Source organism: Crocodylus siamensis, chromosome 5, assembly GCF_052110815.1.
Source record: "Crocodylus siamensis isolate JL-2025a chromosome 5, ASM5211081v1, whole genome shotgun sequence".
NCBI lineage: Eukaryota > Metazoa > Chordata > Crocodylia > Crocodylidae > Crocodylus > Crocodylus siamensis.
The window spans coordinates 22,050,034-22,069,432 of NC_143399.1; the positions used below are offsets into that span (position 1 = coordinate 22,050,034).

General features: G+C 45.6%; 1 protein-coding gene across 3 annotated transcripts in view; it reads right to left on the reverse strand.

Annotated features, from left to right (window-relative positions):
• SLC44A5 (solute carrier family 44 member 5) overlaps positions 1–19,399 on the reverse strand; it is a 239,894-nt gene that overhangs the window by 62,175 nt on the left and 158,320 nt on the right. For all 3 annotated transcript variants that reach the window (XM_090046428.1, XM_090046430.1, XM_090046429.1), the window contains 2 exons: positions 16,397–16,470; positions 4,183–4,267 (listed from right to left, as the gene is read on the reverse strand). In XM_090046428.1, coding sequence (XP_089902554.1) covers positions 4,183–4,267; positions 16,397–16,470 — 159 coding nt within the window. The remainder of the gene's footprint in view (positions 1–4,182; positions 4,268–16,396; positions 16,471–19,399) is intronic.

Sequence of the window (19,399 nt, forward strand, 5' to 3'; positions counted from 1 at the left end):
ACCAAGGAGCTGTAGGCCATATCATAGATTTCATAGATTTTAGGGTCGGAAGGGACTTATTAGATCATCAAGTCTAACCCCCTACCCTGGGCAGGAAAGAGTGCTGGGGTCAAATGACCCCAGCCAAGTTTGTCCAATCTCCTCTTAAATACCTCCAAAGAAGGGGATAGCACCACGTCTCTTGAAAGTGTATTCCATATTTTGGCAACCCTCACTGTAAAGAATTTTTTCCTGATGTCCAATCTAACTTTGCTCTCCTTCCATTTGTGGCCATTGTTTCTGATGGACACCCTGGTAAACATCATATCCCCTATTTCCTGCTGTTCCTTGCTGATGAATTTGTAGATGGCCACAAGATCACCTCTCAATTGGAGCCCCAGAAGTAGCAGAGGAAGGTGCATCCCAGGTGGCCCCATGCTGCGTGGTTACCAACACCATATAGCAGTCACTGCAGGGCCTGAAGGCAAACCAGGCCCTGGCCGCCCTCCTGCAAGGGGAGGCTCAGGACCTCCACAGTGACTCAGTACCATCCTGGACAGAAAAACTCCTGCCCATCTCTACAGCCCTGCCAGGACCTCAGCAGGCACAGGCAGGGTGTATAAGCGGTGCCAGAGCATGGACAGGACCAACTGGTTAAGCGCCAGCATTCTCTCATGCAGGTAAAGACACCTCAGGAGCCCTGCCCATGCCCAGAGCCGCTCCACCACCCTTGTGTCCAACTGGGGCCAGTTCTCTGGCAGGGAGGGGTCTGTGGGCATCAGGTAGATGCTAAAATAGAGCAGCGAGCCTGCACTCCAGCAGGTCTCATGGAGCACAGGTTAGAGTGAGCCCACCTGCCACCCATCCCCCACTGCTAAGCCAAAGCTCTTGACCCAGTTAACCCAGGCAGAGGAGGAAGCCAAGTACAATGCCTGGCAGGCCTCTACCTGTGCCAGGTCACCTGAGTCCTGGACCACAAGCAGTAGGTTGTCAGCATACGTTGACAGGGCCAGCCGCATCGTCAACTCCCAGAGCATCAACCCTGCCACCCGCCTCCACAGGAGAACAAGGAAGGTCTCCAGGGTCAAGGCCTACAGATGGTGTGACAGTGGGCAGCCTTAATGCACCCCTTTCCTGAATGGGACAGGCTCTGTCAGGGTACAGTTGAGCTTGACCAAACACTCTGAGGAGGTGTACAGTACCTGGCAAACCCGCATGAAGCGGGGCCCGAAGCCACAGGCCCACAGCATGCCTGTGAGGTACCCATGATCCAGTCTGTTAAATGCCTTCTCCTGGTCCAGGGATAGCAGAACGAAAGACAGGCTCTCCTGGTGTGTTAGGTGCAGGAGATCCCAAATCAGGTACAGGTTATCGAAGATGGAACATCCGGGCACCGTGTACATCTGGTTGGGATGGATCATATCCATCAGCACAGACCTTAGGCACAGTGAGATGGCCTTTGCTGCCACCTTATAGTCTGTGCAGAGGAGGGACACGGGGCGCTGGTTCTTCAGGTCATGGGGAATCCCCCTTCTTTGGCAGAAGGGTCAGCACGGCCCTCCAGCACGACAGGGGAAGTTCCCCACTTCCCCCAGATTTGGCCCAGACTGTGGCAAAGTCCAGGCTGAGGACATCCCAGAAGGCTCGGTAGACTCCACAGCCAGCCCATCAATGCCTAGCGCTTTGTTGCCGGGCAGAGGGCAGCTGAAAACTCAGCCAGAATAAAAGGAGCCTCCAGCTGGTCCTGGTCTTCTGTGCTGGCCTGTGGGAGTCCCTCCCACAGGGTCTGACAGGCTCCTAGAAGGCCTCCCTGAAGTCCATATCCTCCAGCAGACTGGTGTGGCCTGGGCCCAGACAAGGTGGTGATTGCTGAAAGGGGTCAGCCAGATGCCAGAGGAGTGGGCCTGGGCAAAGTGTGGCAAAGAGATATAAACCCAGTCCAACCAGAAGTGGCATGCCTGCTCCTCCCCCACCCTCACATAGGTGAAGGCCAGGTGGTTGGTAGGGTAACAGGCATGCCAGATATCCACCAGGAACCAGTCCATCAGAATCTCCCTGAGGACACTGATGGTGGCCTGGTTCCGCTCCCTGCCTGGCCAGTCTTGCACATCTAGGCTACTTGCCAGTTGATGAGTTTTGCTACACGGCACCCCCTGGGTCAGCAAGATTGGCCATGCAGGACCTCCCCAGTCACTGACTGGTTGCTGGGGGGGCACATGTGCCCCGTGACTAAGGTGGCACCAGTTGCCCATGTAGGATCAGATGCAGTGAGACAGCTGTGGGGGATGGCAGGAGCAATCAGTCAATTAGGGAGTAATCTGATGCAGGTGTGGTGTTGGGTGCTGCAAAGTGGTGCATCAGGGAATTTCCCTCTCTCCTAAGAGGGGGCAGTAGTGGTGGTAGCAGCCATCCTGTTCAGCCACTCAGAGTATGCTTCAGGTGAAAGTGAAAGTGGAAGTGAAAGCAGGGAGTGGTCTGCCAAGGCAGCTGGGGCAGCCAAGGCACCTTTAGACTCCAGCAGTGATTGTGGGGGAGAGGCCCACAGGCAGTGCAGGCTCCCTCCCCAGGCTGTCCCCCAACTGAGGCTTGGCAGCAGGCCAGGCAGTGGGCCGGAACAGGAGTGCAGAGGCTGGGGTGGGGTGTAGTCCAGTGGTCCCCCCCCCCAGTGGGGGCAGCGGTGTATAGCATGCAGCAGAAGATCCTGCCCCCATGGAGGGGTGGAAGCAACAGCAGCAGCCCAAGGCAGGAAGGAGTGTGGCCAATTAACCCACAAAAGCTCTGCGAATAAGCCAGTAGCTAGCAGTAGCCAGAGGCAGGAAGCCATCTGGCCATCTTCTCCCCAGAAGCTCCTGAGACCAAGCCTGCAGCAGCAGCAGCAACAATAGCAACAGTCTGGGACAGGAAGTGGCATGGCCAACTTCCTCCCAGAGGATCCTCCTCCAGAAGATCCTGATGGCAAGCAACCCTGAACTGCTCAGCAGGGCAGGTTTGTTTACTGCTGGGGCCAGCATAGGTGCTGGTCCCAGTCTCTAGCTCCCTCTAGCTGAAAACCCAGGAGGAGTTGGCAGGGTCAGTTTGCCCCAAGTGCCACAATTTGCCCCATACCAAAGTGCATGTTCAGGCACATGTGCGGAGGCAAAAATGTTCGGCACAAATTTGTGGCACTTCTATTTGAGCTGCTGCAAATGTACATGCCTGCATGTGTGGACACGCCCAATGGGCAGTGTGCTGGGGTAGCAGGGGAATGCTCTAATCAGATGCTGGAGCATCTCTTTGGGGGACTCCGCCTCCGGTTGCCCCTGGGCATGCTACAGGAGCATGACTTGCCCTGATTTTTCTCTGTGGGTTTTTTTTTTTAATACCTGGATTTCCAGGTATTAAATTTGGAGTCTCTGCTGCAAATACACAGTGCGGAGAACATAGGCAATGTGTAGGGAGTGCATATGGGGGCACATGCCCCCCGTGAGATTGGCTCTCACTGGCCAGGGTGTGGGGGCACCAAGAGAAGCACTGAGGTTGGCGCTGGCTGGAGAGTGGGGGCTCCAAGAGAAGTGCCAGCAGCACTTCCAGTTTTGCTGTCAGCACTTCTGGGGTCAGCGACTGGCCCCTGGGGGACCAACACTTTTGGTTGGTGATTGGCTGCTGGGAGACCCACTCCCCTGCTTGGCAATTGGCCACTGCTGCCCCCCCAGACTCAGGAGGCACCAGTCGCTCATGGCAGGGCACATTTTTTGTTTCCAGCATGCCTCCCATGGCATCTCAAACTGGTTTGAGATGCCGCAACAGGCACATGCACACTCATCTGGATGCATCCAATGATTTCTCAGAGCATATTAGTTAAGTGTACTAATCTATGCAGTCCAAACCTATGCCAAGTAATCAGATTTCTCCCCTTTTACAGACTAACTTTAAAATATGGCTTTCTGTGCACCTAGTGACACAATCCATATGTTATCATTGCATTGCACTGAGTCCAGTCTTCTTATAAGGTAAACAATCACATTACACTAACGTGGGCCTGAATTTGCACTGGGCAACATAGCTTTTGTTGACCCTTCATTGGAATATACCCAACAAGGCTGGAATGAAGGCTGCTGCTTCTTTAACCTCCCAGTTTATTTCCTGGGAGAGGGATGATCAAGTACCTCATTTATTATACACGATGCATGACTAATGAAGCCACAGACTGTATTTAGTACTCACTCATTGGGGGTATCCTTCTGGCCGCAGAACTGCCCATGGCTGTCAGTCGGATAGACCACTTTCCTGGGGTCACCATGCACCCAAGCTGCAAATATATATATACACATCTTTTAACACAATATGTTCAGTGTTCAACAGCAGCCTGCTAATAGTTTGAGTTCACTATCAATTAAAATGACTGTCATACACCATTTTAACCTTTCTCAATAGCTGCTGAAGAATATTGATTTTCCTTAAACAGTAGATTTATTAATGAAAAAAATATGGATGAATCAGTCGGAAAGTAAAACATTTCTTTTTTCCTTTAAGACACACATGTCTGGGTTGTGGCCAACAGATGAGGTAATGCACTTAGACAATAATGGTTATTAAAAGGAGAAAGCAGCATTACAAAAGCTTTGCTGGCTTAAAGCCATATAGTGCTATGGAGCTATATCATGCAGATCAAACCGAGCTTTCACATAGGCTCATGACTCCCACTGAAATGAATGGGATTATATAGGGTATATGACCGAAGGCAAAAACTGATGCTGACTGATTCTAAAGGACACTGGGTTGCACTAATAATGGATGCAAACTTTTGTATATGCTCTTTTTTTTTGGTAATTTCTCCCACTTGTGTCTGTGGTTGATTATGATGGTTTGGTATGAACAAGATATCATAGCCTACCACCATAAGGGAAATGAAACTCAGTCTGAGCTAGAGAATTCCTGTGCTTTTCATTCCTTTACTTCAGATAACAATTGCTTGCACAATAGCTACTTCCATTCATACAATTTTTTGTCTGTCAGATTCATATGCACCACCATGAAAATCACCTTTGGTACCATTCTTTGATGCATTACAGAGGCCACTTCACCACTTCCCAATACTCAAACACAACAATATTTTGACTGCAATTTGTTGCGACTATTCCTTCTATATCTTTCCTAGAGTAAAAATGAAAGCTCCTGATATTCTAAATGTTACCTTCTACAGATAGTACGGCGCCAGAATATTATCCCACATTCAAACATCTCTGTAACCAAGATCTGGTTTGCAAATGTGACTATGGCAATTCATGATTGACTTTAGCTTATTAATTGTGATCTTCCCCCATCCGTTTCCTTGTTCTGTGTTTTATACAGGAGATTATATATAACATTGCAATTATTTTTAGTTCCTAGATTCTTACTTTTGCTCTGCACACTGAATGTCAGGAACCACTTATCATATACTTTAGGCCTTGATCTATGCAAATCACTTTGAACTTGTTCCTCGGTAATTGCCCCAATTTTCTCTCGATTTTGTAGTGTTAAATTTAGCCACACTTGAAATTAATTTTTCTTCAAGGTCATTGCAGCAACAGAAGAGACAACCCTCAAATGCTACAGTAATGGGTGTGGTCAAGAGACAGCCTCATAGTCACAGAGCAGTAGATATAATATCCATACCTACAGACAAGGTCCAAAGTATATTTAACCGGTTTTCATGTAGCTACATCATTTTACACAACTTTAAAACAGATGATGGTATCTCTCACACCCTAAATAGTTTTATTTTCTTCTCACTCTGTGTTTCTAGATAGTTTCATAGTTTCATAGTAGCTAGAGTCGGAAGGGACCTAGGTAGATCATCTAGTCCGACCCCCTGCCTTAGCAGGAAAGAGCACCGGGGTCAGATGACCCCGGCAAGGTGCTCATCTAACTTCCTTTTAAAAATCCCCAGGCTCGGAGCCTGCACCACTTCCCCTGGAAGCTGGTTCCAGGCCCTAGCCACCCTGACTGTGAAGTAGCGCCTCCTAATATCTAATCTAAACTTACCCTCCGCCAGTTTGTGACCGTTATTCCTGGTCACTCCTGGCAGCGCACGGGGGAACAGGGACTCCCCCAATACCTGCTGATCCCCCCTGACCAGTTTGTAGCAGGCCACAAGGTCCCCCCTTAGCCTTCTCTTGTGGAGGCTAAACAGGTTCAGGTCCCGTAGCCTATCCTCATAAGGCCTGCCCTGCTGACCCCTGATCATACGAGTGGCCCTCCTCTGAACTCTTTCCATATTGTCCACGTCCCTCTTGAAGTGTGGCGCCCAGAACTGGACGCAGTACTCCAGCTGCGGCCTGACCAGTGCCGCATAGAGGGGGAGGATCACCTCCCTGGACCTGCTCGAGATGCATCTGTGGATGCATGATAGGGTACGATTGGCCTTCTTGACTGCCTCCCCACACTGCCGGCCCATGTTCATCGTGGAGTCAATGACGACTCCAAGATCCTTTTCCGTCTCCGTGCTGGCAAGAGGAGAGTTCCCCAACCTGTAAGTGTGGTGCCGGTTCTTCCTCCCCATGTGCAACACCTTGCACTTATCAGTGTTAAACCCCATCCTATTCTCATCCGCCCACCGTTGCAACCTGTCAAGGTCAGCTTGTAGCCTATTGCACCCTTCTAGTGCACCCACATCCCCCCACATCTTAGTGTCATCAGCAAACTTGAACAGGGTGCTTTCTACCCCCTCATCCAAGTCACTGATGAAGATGTTGAACAGTGCAGGCCCGAGGACCGAGCCCTGCGGAACCCCACTGCCCACATCCTTCCAGGTCGAGAAGAACCCATCCACTACCACCCTCTGGGTGCGGCCCTCCAACCAGTTGGCGACCCATTTGACCGTGTGGGCATCGACACCACAGTCTCTCAGCTTTTTGATGAGGACAGGGTGAGAGACAGTGTCGAAAGCCTTCCGGAAGTCCAAAAAGACTACATCCACAGCAACCCCTGCGTCTAATGATTTGGTGACCTGATCGTAAAAGGCCACCAGGTTGGTCTGACAAGACCTGCCACTGATAAACCCATGTTGGTTGCCCCTGAGCATGCATTCCCCCGCAAGGCCCTCCTGGATGTGTGCCAGGATAATTTTTTCAAAGAGCTTACCCGGGATTGAGGTCAGACTAACTGGCCTGTAATTTCCCGGGTCCTCTTTTTTTCCCTTTTTGAAGATAGGGACCACATTGGCCCTCTTCCAGTCCTCCGGCACCTCGCCAGAGCACCACGAGTGCTCATAGAGCCGTGCCAGGGGTCCCGCAATGACCTCAGCCAGTTCCTGTAGAACCCTAGGGTGAAGATCGTCCGGACCAGCGGACTTGAACACGTCCAGCTTCTCCAGAAGTACCCTAACTAACTCCTCGCTAACCCTTGGCCCAGGCGTGTCTCTCTCGGGGCCCGAGGGGGGCCCAGCAGGGAGGTGGCTGAACTGGTCCCTACTTAGGAAGACAGAGGCAAAGAAATCGTTAAATATGTTAGCTTTGTCATCTGGCGTGATGACTAAGTTGCCCATCGTGTCCTGCAGGGGCCCCACATTACCCGGGACCCTCTTTTTACCCCCTATGTATTTGAAGAAGGACTTCTTATTGTCCTTAATCCGGGAAGCTAGTCCTATCTCCAACTCTGCCTTGGCCCTCCTGACTGCCCCCCTACATCCTCGGGCGACTATAACATAGTCCTTCTTGGCGATGACCCCATCTCTCCATTGGGTATATGCCTCCCTTTTAGCAAGGATCTTAAACCAGTTTGTAATTCATTTCAATACATGTCAAATATACCATGTTTTTGAATTGGTAAATTAATCTGTTGCTTGGCATGAAATATCTTAGGGAAGTTCAGATTAATTTTGTCTATTTTCTCCCTTCTCTACTAAGGCCTCAATTTTGCAAGATATACAAATACATGCTTGTATGAAGCTCCTATTGACTTGACTCAGTAATATAACCTAACAAAAATATTTACGAGATATGATCTTCTTTCAAGGAAGGCATATGACCAGTTATTGATTATGTTATTCATATGTACAGTGGAGTTTTGAAAGGCTTTGGATCTCTTGGCAAGTAGACTGTTTATTTGTTATAATGTGCGGATTTCTTCCCCATGGGTTTCAGACCAAAGAAAGTTTCTTTGCTCTTTAATATTTCCCTGTACCTCATGCAGTTAGAAAGCTGGACTCAATTTGATCAGTCTTTTGTCCTGCAATGAGAGGTCTTTAAGCTTATTTGTATACTCTAGATGAGTTTTCTGTATCAATCCTTCCCTTTCCTTCCAAAAAAATAGCTTTTTTAATTAGTTCAGTTAAAGAAACTATTTGTTCTCCTTTTGACTGTGTTTTTTCCTCACAACAGCATGGCAGGAGGCAGTAGAAATTAAACCTATTATGTCCAATTCAAATTGGAATTAGCTGCTATTGCAAACATTTTTGCAAACCCCTTCCCCTGGTAGGCATTTTTGTCTCAAATTATTTTTGACAGATGCAAAATTTGAGAAAAAGATGAATATTGCAATAATATTTTGCCAACCATCTTAGCCCATCATGTACACAGACAAGAAGCAGCACTGTCTCCCCACTGCTCAGCAAAAAAAAAAAAAGAGCTGTAAGAATAAGCAAAACTTCCTTCCTTATAGCTGCTTTTCTGCACTGGAGCCTTGTCAGACATAAAACTGCATGCAGACTGCTGACTAACCAGATACGGTTTGTTTTGATTATCCTGATCATTTTGTTATTTCTGCCTGTCCACTCAGGTCATAGGAAAAACTCATTGGATCTTCATCAGGCTCTGAACTCAGTATTTTTCAAAACACAAGACTTTGCAAAGGGCTTCCCAGTCAGTAGTGAAAACCAGAGAAATAAAAAACCTGGAAATTTTTGCTCGTTCTTTTCTTTGTTTTTTCTGATTTTTCTGAACAATATTTCCAGCCTTGGGAAACAATCCCTGCCTCTTATCAAGTTGAACTCATCACACTGCCCATTACAGTCCTTACTTGGCCTTGGCTTTTCCATGTCCCTGAATTCTTATTGGACCTGGGGTACTAACCCAGTGTTAAATAAACCTGTTTTAAGAAATAAGTTAAACACACTTTTCTTTTCAATATTTGCTCCTGCTGACCTCACTGAGATCAGACTGTGACCAATATCTAGAAAACAGCTTTATCAACTTTTGCTGTAGAGTGAGCTTCCTTTATTTTGAAATCAGTTCTGGTGGGTAGAAGCAGGGGAGGTACATCTCAACTCAACTGCAAAGAGAAATCAAGAATTGGTCTGTAATAGAGGATGGAGATTCAGCATTTGATTGAGACTGCAACAGCAAAGCTAAAGATAACTGTTCCTTTCATTGCCACTGCTATGGCCCATGGCTAAGATGCTGTGCTAATGAACTTCTTCTACACTATCTTTCTGTAGTTAGAACAAAGATGGGAAAAGAACCTCCTGTGATAAATGTTCCATTTCCTTCCCTTTGCAGTGAAGAAGAGGACCTAATTCACCAGCTTTCACTGAAGTGCAAGATTAGCATCATAATTAGCCTCAAACAGCAGTGCAGAGCTGTTTGTTGCGCTGCACTACTGGTGACCCAATATCGAGTACTAAATGAAATGGAATCCAAGTGTACAGAACTTTTTATGCCAGCCAAAGATTGTGCGCAGCTGGATACTTGTAAGACTGCCGCTCGACTGCTATCATGGACAGCTGAGCTGGGGGGGAAAAAAAAAAAAGGCCAGATTCAACCATCTTGCACAACTGAGTCAGCTTTCGATGTAGCAATGGACAGCATATGACACAAGCATATGACACAAGTTGACACTGACAGGGCTTTGCTTTCAGGAAGCCTAAGGTTATGTCATTGTCCTTTCACGTCTGTGGAGCAAGTACACAAGAAATGGCTAATGTCTGTCATTTTAAATGTTTGTCAGGTGCGTTCTCTTTTTTTTTTTTTTGCTCTAGGGTTGAGTAAGTGGTTACAAATGGTGGAAAGTTCCCTCACAAAGAGAAAATGTGACTAGAACAACTGCTTCCTCTGGCACATAAAAATTAACTGCAAATCTGTTTACCCTGAGTCATTCCATCAACAGAGTATTTGTTGGGAATGCAGGCACTCATGTCCTTATTTTGCTTCCCTTAAAGGTATACTTTGAATGTTTTAATATGTAAAAGAACAAGCTTGCCAAATTGTACTTATGGCTTTTTAACACAAGCAATTTACAAATGCAGTGAAGCAGATAATAGGACACACGATGCAGAATTTGTAAATCCACATTGGTGACACTGCTGCATATAAACATTCTTAGAAGCAGGACTACATCAAGTGTTGTATATAAGAAATGTTCACGGACTTCACAGGTATCCTATCACCCCAGTGTTTACTTCCATTATATGTCCCTGCCCACAAACAAGCTGCTACAAATCAAGCTTGTATAACTACAGCTATAAAAACACAGCAAAAATGACATGAAGAGCAAGGTGTGCTTTGGCTGAAGAATTAGTAAAATCTTGGGCAATCATTTAAAATCTGAATCTATCACGCAGTTGTTATCTAACTGAATAATGCCAAAATGGAAGGAGACGCTCTGATCTTCTTGAAGATGAGTGGGCCCTTGAGGATGAGGTTTTACAAGCTAAGGAGATGATTTACTTTGATATGTGATCATACATCTTTGGCTTGGTTAAGTACAATGAAGTATAAAAACAACATTTTTCCTTTAATGTACAAGACAGCGCTTGAGAATTTTGCTACTGCAAATACTAATATTGCATTAGGAAGACCTGAACTATACATGTTGAAGCTATTGATTTCAACCTCTATGTTGGGGTAAATGATTTCTCCTTGTATCACAAGTCCTTTAGCAGGCATAATCTGATTGGTATATGAAGCACAGTTCAAGAATGAACCTAAATCACAATACATTTTTCTCCTTTAGAATTACTCCATTTTTGGAAGCCCAGGGCTCTATATATGATAATTTACTGGCAGTCTTTTACATGCATTTTGCTGAATGAGAACAACCTCAGATTTTAGGCTTTCTAGTAGATTAAAAAGTCTCCCCTGATATACCCAGTCTCCAAATAAATATAAAGAATGAAATTGGTTCCAGAAGAAGTAAAACTTCATTGAATGTTAAATTGGCACTATTAGTTCACCTGTAAAGTTACCACAATGATAGCAAAAGATTAATTCATGGAATAAATACTTCTATTCAGTATAATCATTCAGCAGCAACCACTGCTGAAGCAGGATGGAGAAAGGCTATTATCATAAATCATCAAGTTTGGTCTTTCAAGGAGATTTGATTACTTTTTAGCCAGACTCCAGTTCAGCCCTCCTGAAACTGACAGTGAACCGAATTCTACCCACGATCACGTAGGTGCACACACAGCTGAAGCTAGTGGGAGCTGTACATGCACAGGGCACCAGCATTTGACTCAGAGATTTTCTATCAATAGCAGATCCATGTGATGAGCCTGTTCTTCCCCCTTCTTTATTCAGCCAAATTACACATGGATTGCAAAGGCTATTGTAACATATTCAAGAAAAAGGGGAAGTCTACTTTCTATTATTTCTATAATAAGGCAAAGGACAAAAGATATGTAAGGCATAATTCACAACTAAGAAATGATTTATAATCTATTTTCTCTTTATGTGAACTTTATTGACTCTCATGCATTTTGAACAGGGCTGGGCCTTGGAGTCAGACCAAGGCTGATCTCATCTTTCATTTAAAATTGAAATGAAGTAATACGAAGGGTGAACTACAATACAAGGACAGATGAAAAACGGGATTTGGATCTGACTTTTATAGATATAGGTTGTAGCTGTGTTGGTATAAGGCAGAGGTTGTCAACCAGGGGTTCGCATACCCCCGGGGGTATGTGAGAAGCCCCTAGGGTGTACAGATGGGTGGGCAGGGATGGAGCATCACCATGTAGCATCCTGCATTGCCATACAGGCACTGCCTGCCCAGCCAGATGCGGGGGGTGGGGGAAGTTCACATTTGGTGGCTGCGCACCACCCTCCCCACCCTTCCTGGCCTGTCCCAGCCACTGGGTGAACAGTGGTTCACGTCCGGCTGCTGGGGGTACATGGATCCAAAAAGGCTGAAAACCCCTGGTCTAATGACATGGGCAGACAAAGTTCTTTGGGTAAATCCAATGTCTTTTATTAATCTTTTATTTTAGTTGGCCTAATAAAAGATATTGGATTTGCCCAAAGAACCTTGTCTAATCTGACTTCTAAGGACTTAGAGCTGAAAATTTAGACATAGAAACAATGGTTAGCCACAAAAGTTTGACTAGAACCCAGTATTGGCTTCTAGACCCCTAGGAGATCTGGTACTATTTACATCTAAAGGTTTGGTTAGAAGGTTTTTTCTAAGAGGATTCCACTCTGTAGGCAAAACAGGGGAGATGGGCAAATTCATCATCCCAGGGTACATTGGTCACATTATGAGATCACAGAGCCAGGGCAGAGAGGATTCTGGCCAGCTATACGTCCTTTGCCACCTTCAGTCTTCATGACATATTTCATGCAGTTCCTCATTTGGGGGAACAGGCCATGTAATTCTGCCCTGAAACTCTAACTAAAGTATTAAGAAAGATTTGTACAGTGCTGGAGGGAGACTGAGGATCTAACAGAGCCAGAGTGCTGAACAGCTCTAAATAGCCAGTGTTTCTATGTCTCTATCTGCTCAACAGTGCTGCAGTACCTTGCCCAATGCAATGTCCAGAACAGAGGCCACTAGTCGGAGGAAGATTCCTGTTAAAGAGAACAAAGGATGCCCTCTGAACTAAGCCCAGTTCCTTCACTCTGACTATGGGTCTGAAGAGTGAAGGAAGGAGCATATGAGACCTGCAAGGCAGAATTAGGTGTGCAGAAGTGGGGAGAGAAGTATTAGATATGGCATTAGAAAGAAACAGAGACATAAAATGTTCTAAGTGAACTCCTGCTTCTTGTGGGAGGGTTATCTGATATACAAATGCAGAATGCTAGGTTTAAGCCTGTTCTTTCTCCTGTTTGCTACCCCAAAAGTTTCTTTTCTTTAGTATGGTGTCAGGTATCAACTTCCAAACCTATAAGCCACTGTCTGGTATTATCACTTAACATGCAGATTCCATCTACCTCCTCTGAGCAGTTGTAAAAACTGAAGCCACATTCACACGGGGCTGTTCAAGATGTTCACCTTGTACACTGCTGTTTTGAAGTGTCCGTATCCAGATCTCAGTCTGTTCAGTTTGACCCACACTCCTCTGTCAAGGTTGTGTCCAATCGGGGTCTTGTTTGGTGTTGGTATAAAATGCCATAGGAAAAGATCTGACTTTCCCAGCAGTCAGCCCACGCCATTGCTGCCCATAGGTCTAGCTCAGCATCCCCAGTCTCTTCCAGGAGCTTGTGGGCTTCACATACAAACAATTTATGACTTTTAAACCTCTTAGGCCTCCATCTGTTCAAATCGTCATTTAACAGTTGATGGAGCAGGTGATTTCTGTCATCTTTTGTTTCTGTTGCCAGTAATGATGTTAGCGTCTGTCTTCTTACATCACTTGATCAAATGCCCAGGAGTACAGGGAATACATCTGAGTGTGTGTAAGTTGTGCAGCCTGTTATGAGTCTTGGTGCACTGTTAAGTACGGTGTACAGTGTTGAGCTTTTTAGTGCGACTACTTCTGGACCATACAGGAACACAATATTGTGCTGGGGCACACACCATTGCAAGTATGGTTCTGAGCACTTTGAAGTTGGCATGCCATGTTGTGCTGGCTAAACATCTTAAGGCGAGACTTTACAAAGACTTTGCTGTTGACCTTCTGAATGTGATGTTTATAGGTGAGGGAATGGTCTAATGTGACTCCTAGGTAGACTGGGGTATGCTCAAGGGGAAGCATGTGGTTGTTTACTCTTATATTCAGCACATTCATGGCTCTATGATTGTCCAGGTGGAACAGTGAAGATACTGATTTATTGATGCTCAACTTAAAGCATCAGTTGTGGAAGAGCCAGTGATAAGTTCCATGTTAGTACTCAGTGTATTTTTCAAAAGCTAACCAGTAGGAGTGACCCACATAGCATCTCTCCTCTGACATGTCTTCCTTGTCTCTGCTCAGGTCAAATCAGTGAGTGCTGATATTACTTGGAACTAAACAAGTGTCTCACTGGGTAGGTGAGATGTAATTAGGCCACGAAGACAGGCAGGATACAAATCAGCAGCTTTGCTCACAGCAAATGGTAAAAGCAGCAGGATTAAGAGAGCACACAGAGCTGTGATTAGAGAACACGTGCATAATTGCACATACACAAACTTTAATAACAGCAGCAGCAGCAGACAGAGACGAAACAATTCCACAACCATGTCCTCATGCAGGAAGCCACTAAGCATGTGAGTGTGACATGTGCAAGAAAGCCAAAGGATTGCATACAAGCTGGCCTGACTGGCTAAATAATGATGTACAGCACAACTAGAGGAACTCTGTCCCTCATGCTCTTCCCTGCATGATCACCAAGAAGAATCCCAGAGCTGTGGTAACCATTGATCACGAGTATGGAACAGTCACCAGCGATTCAATAATTCTTTGCCCTTATACAATTCTTCCCATTCACAGATCTCAAGTTACCAGCTCCATTCTGTAGGTAGAGAAACCAAGGCAGGTTTCTCTACCTACTGACTTGCTCAGTAGCTCAAAGCAAACTAATGACAGTTTAAATTGGAGAGCAGGTCTTCTGCCTGCAAGCATTATGCTCCTTTCACTAGACTGCAGCTGTCTCCCACAGGGTGCTGACAGAAGGAACATTTGTTGCATGATCGGCCCCTTGAAAGCACTCTAAAGCCATGCCCTGACAGAAGCGTATGGCTGCAGAGCGCTTTAAAAGTACCTGATTGCACAAAAAATTAACCCTCATTACATAAGTGCTCAGATGAAGGCACTCCAAAACAGAGCCTTCGTTCATTTCTGTCTCTCCATGCTATGATTGGGGCTGGGCTAGTGCAGCCCAGCCCCATCCTCAGTGCTGTCTGAAGGATGAGGGGGAGAGAAGGGAGGAAGGGGAGCTCTGGGCTGGGGTTTTCTCAGCCTGAGCTGGGGGGGGGCAGTATTGGAGCCTCTCCACTTGCCCCTCCTCCAGCTCAGGCTTAGCAAACCCCAGCCCAGAGCTTCCTCCCTCCCTTCTCCCCCTTCCATCCTGCAGACAGCACTGGAGCTGGAAGGGGGTGGGGCAGAGCTAGGGGAGACAGGCTGCAGACAGGCAGCCTCTCTCTGCTGGACTGGCTCCAAAATGGGGCTCAATCACCCCTCCTCCCCGACCAAACAGCAAATGCCTATTGAGTTTGGGGGAGGGGGTCACCGTAACTCATGGCACTTTCTGTAAAGTGCCATGAGTTACAGTGGAGAGCTGCATACCTGTCAGTGCCCACAGAGCCCAGTGTAATACTTGCTTTCATTGTGATGGCCCCCAGAGCTGCTTTTACTTGTATGCATATTCTCTTCCTTCCCCAGTTTCCCAGTTTGCTGAAGATATAAACCTCCAGGTGAATAAAGGAATGGATAAAAAGCATACGAAGAAGTCCAGGTGCCTGAGAGAAGCAGAATTGTCACTGTCCGTTCAGTGCCAAACACAGAACACGCTCCAGAATTGTGGCCTTTGAGATGCTACGTGGATTGTACGGTGAGGCGACAGCGTACGTTCCTTGATGATTATGTTGTGTACTGTTAAATCAGTCTTGCTTATTGTCATCTTCTGACACTGTGAAAAGCAGTTTGCTTCTGTGCAGCACAGAAAACGCTCATACAGAGTTAAAAAGAAAAAAACCTCACCCTAATGGCTTTTATTGTATTTAAGGCCATTATTAGGAAGTGCAGTTTGCCCAAATGTGCAAACACACAGGAACTGTACTTTCATGGTAGTATGGCTGACATTTGCCCTCCCCACTTAGACTCTGTCAGTGAAGTTCTCTTAGGCAAACAAATTCAAATGATTATTAAGAAGCATCCTGATAAGTAACGGGCTTTTTGTCCCCCCATTACTGCTCCTTTCATTCCTCACACAGATTCTCTCATTAATATTTTAAAGAATCAGACACTTAAAGAATAAATGTTTATCTCCAGCTTTTGTTTTTTGATTAGTGACAACTGAGTGGATTTTTCTGCTACAGTTACAGTTATGACAGCAAAATTATTGAACCATGACACTTTTACTTGCATATATTTTCTTCTAGGTTTTTCATCAATAAACACGTCGTTCTGAATGTCTCCGTAATTACAACAGACTTTGAATGTTAGCAGATAATTCATGGTTTGCTTTGAGGAAAGATAATGTCCTTTGACTGGAAAGCTTAATGTTGATATAAGTCAAATGGACATTTCAATTAAAAATAATAGCATTCACTTAGTTACTCCCCCTGTATAAGAGAAGCCATTACTGTACCTGTGTTTACTTACCCACAATTCCCAATGCAATGTAACCCAAAATGACGACTATGAAGATTACACAGCATAGGACATCTGTACAATGCCTAAAGACAAAAAAAATAATAATCAGAAAGGTATCCAATATGACTCCTCCTTTGTAATCACTGAGATCCAGAGTAAATTTAACTTTTAAACATACTTCCAGCACAGCCTGCACATTGCATACCTTTTGCTGCTATTACACCACTAAAGTCCATGAGCCATTAGTAGTACCAGGTTTTTCACAGAGCATCCGAATCTGCTGCTAAGAGTTGCATAAACAATTTACAAATTGGAGGTGAAAATAAACCTTGTTGCTTGTTTAAACTATAATATAACCATGGAAGGATTCCGGATTTGGAAAAGGGAGTGTGCAACAAATGCCCCAGGTGCTACCCCTAAGACCATGCAGATATAGGGACCAGGCATGGCTGCAACTCTCAGGCCAGTGAAGGACACCAGAACGAGGGGAGGCTGAGTAGGGAGTAGGGACTGGAAAGACAGACCTGCCCACCCTGGCTGTGGCTGCTGTTGTCTCTAAAGGAGTCTGGCATCCACACAACCTGCAGCTGGCATGGTGCAGAAGCAGCTCAAGGGCTTCTCTGTTCAGTAGGGTATAGCAGAGGGTGAGTCCCTCCTTCCTTGCACCTGCCCCCTGATTGACCCCTCAACATCTTTCCTACAATCTGAGGGCACCAGCTGTGGCAAGTGGCTGCACTGGGTGCTGGGCTCAGCTGAGAACAGCCTCAAGTTCCTGTATCCCCTGCCAGGTGGGAGCAGAGGAAAGAAGAGCAAACCCATCCACTGCTGCTGCTGCTGCTGCCCCAGCTGAGCTGTGCATCTGCCTAACTACTCCCCAAAGCGTCCCGTTGGAGCAGGGCAGGACTGGCCCTGGAGCTCCACCCCCCATGTCTCATATCAGTCAGGGACAGAGGCAGGGGCAGATGGGTTTGCCCTTCCTGCACCTGCCCCCTGCCCTTCCCTCCTATGTGTGCCTGCCAGCCTGGGGACTCTAGCAGCATCTCAAGGGTCCACCTCAGCAGGGACTGACATGGCTTGAGCTCCCTGCATGCCAGCTGCTGCTGCTGCTGTCGAGTGGTTGTGGGCTCTGGCTCCTGCCACTGGGGCACAGGCACTCTGTACCCTGCTTGCAGGACCCCCTACGCACCACAGGATCCTAGAGACCCCAGTCCCAGTGGTTCATTTCTTCTAGAGATCTGAAAACATTTTACAACAGTGCACTACCACTGGTAAAGAAGGATGGCTCTTGGCTCCCAGTCCCAACTCCTATTTATGGAATGACAATCTAAAAACCAGGATGCAGCCTGATAGCCTTCCAAAACAGGTTACCTTCTTCTAATATATTTGATTCACTATAAAACCTGGACTCTGTCAAACACCACGATCAGGTAAACAGCTTTTATCCCTACAGAAATCTTACATTCTTAACTGCCTGCCCACCAGATAAATGACAGGGTGTTGCAGACATGAGGAAAACTTTAGTCTGAAGATTTACACCTTATATTGTGTCACAAAATGCCATTAATAAGTAACGGATGGAAATGAGGTCACTTGCTTCCTTTGCTTAACACCAACGAACCATTAAGCCTTTTAAACATAAGGCTAACATCTGTTTCACACTAATTCTGACACATTTTACTCAGGATGAGTTTCTCTTCCCATCACAGAAGCTAAGTGGTGCAGTGTTTAATAAAAGACGCCTCAGGTAAAGAGACTACAGGAAGGAGCACTAGAACACAGCAGTGCTTTAACTGGAAGCCTTGTATTCGTTAATCCCTCTCTACGCAGGCACCTAATGCTCTCATTTTATGATGATCATGTAAGATTACATGCATGTAAATGCCACGTGCATTTAGGTTAGGTCATCCCTTAGAGTTTTGTACAACCACAACATCTGCGAGTACCCATAAGACAGCATCCCAGGTTCTGTTCTGTGTAAGGCATACAGCTTTGTACTGTACTTGGAGTACTGTACTTGTACTGCGCTTGTGTGTGCTGCTGTGGTAAACATACCAACTAATTAAAACTATTGAAACTAACAATTATTTTATGCGTGTTTTAGAGATGTTTAAGCCAATTTCTTGCACCATTCTATATATACAATCTTAGTTACCAGGGGTGAAATCCATTAAATGATATCACTTCGGATGATATCAGTTGGGGCCCCAAATACAAGGCTCACCATAAAGAAAAAATTGAAAAATCAGCTCAACAGGTGGTCTAAGGTAACTTCTTATTAACAGTATAAGATCACTGGGTGTTTCCAAAGCTGCAGTAATAGTGGTCATAATCACTAGTTTCCAAAAGGAAGAAATTCCCAAACAGAGCCCCGATGAGTCATGAGAGGTTGGGAGTTTATGTTCTTTGTTGAAACCAGAGCCAAACATTGCTAAACAGATGAAAATGTCCTGGTGGCAAACTGATTTTACTGCTATAGTGGTTTTCAAGACACGAAGATTGTGTGAAACCACAAAAGGGACTGGAACATTAGAATACATCCTAAAGGAGATGGATTAGTAGGCACAGTTTGAGTGAAATAGTTAACAATAAACGTAATTTATCATATAGCAACTGCAATATTTCACCTGGATATCACTGCTACATGTCTATATAATATTTATGTACGTACCCACAAATGACAAAGACATACACGATGTAAAAAGTGCAAAAGAAGAAACAAATATTTTTCTTACAAAAAAAAAACAAACAAATTTAATTTTTTTCTCAATGACAATGACTGCATGGACAGCAGCGTACCGTAACACAGGATGAAAATACACCTAAACAATGCTTAAAATGACCTTGTATCAGGCATTAAAATGCAACAGGCAGCACATATCTAGCTGAAAGGTCGCTGGAATTTGAAATTTGCAATGTTCTTTTGCTTTTTTCCACAGACTAGCTGCAACTCAGGATCTGGCCCAAATGCTGCCATCCTAACTATTCTATTTCAACATTGCTGTTTCCATAGAG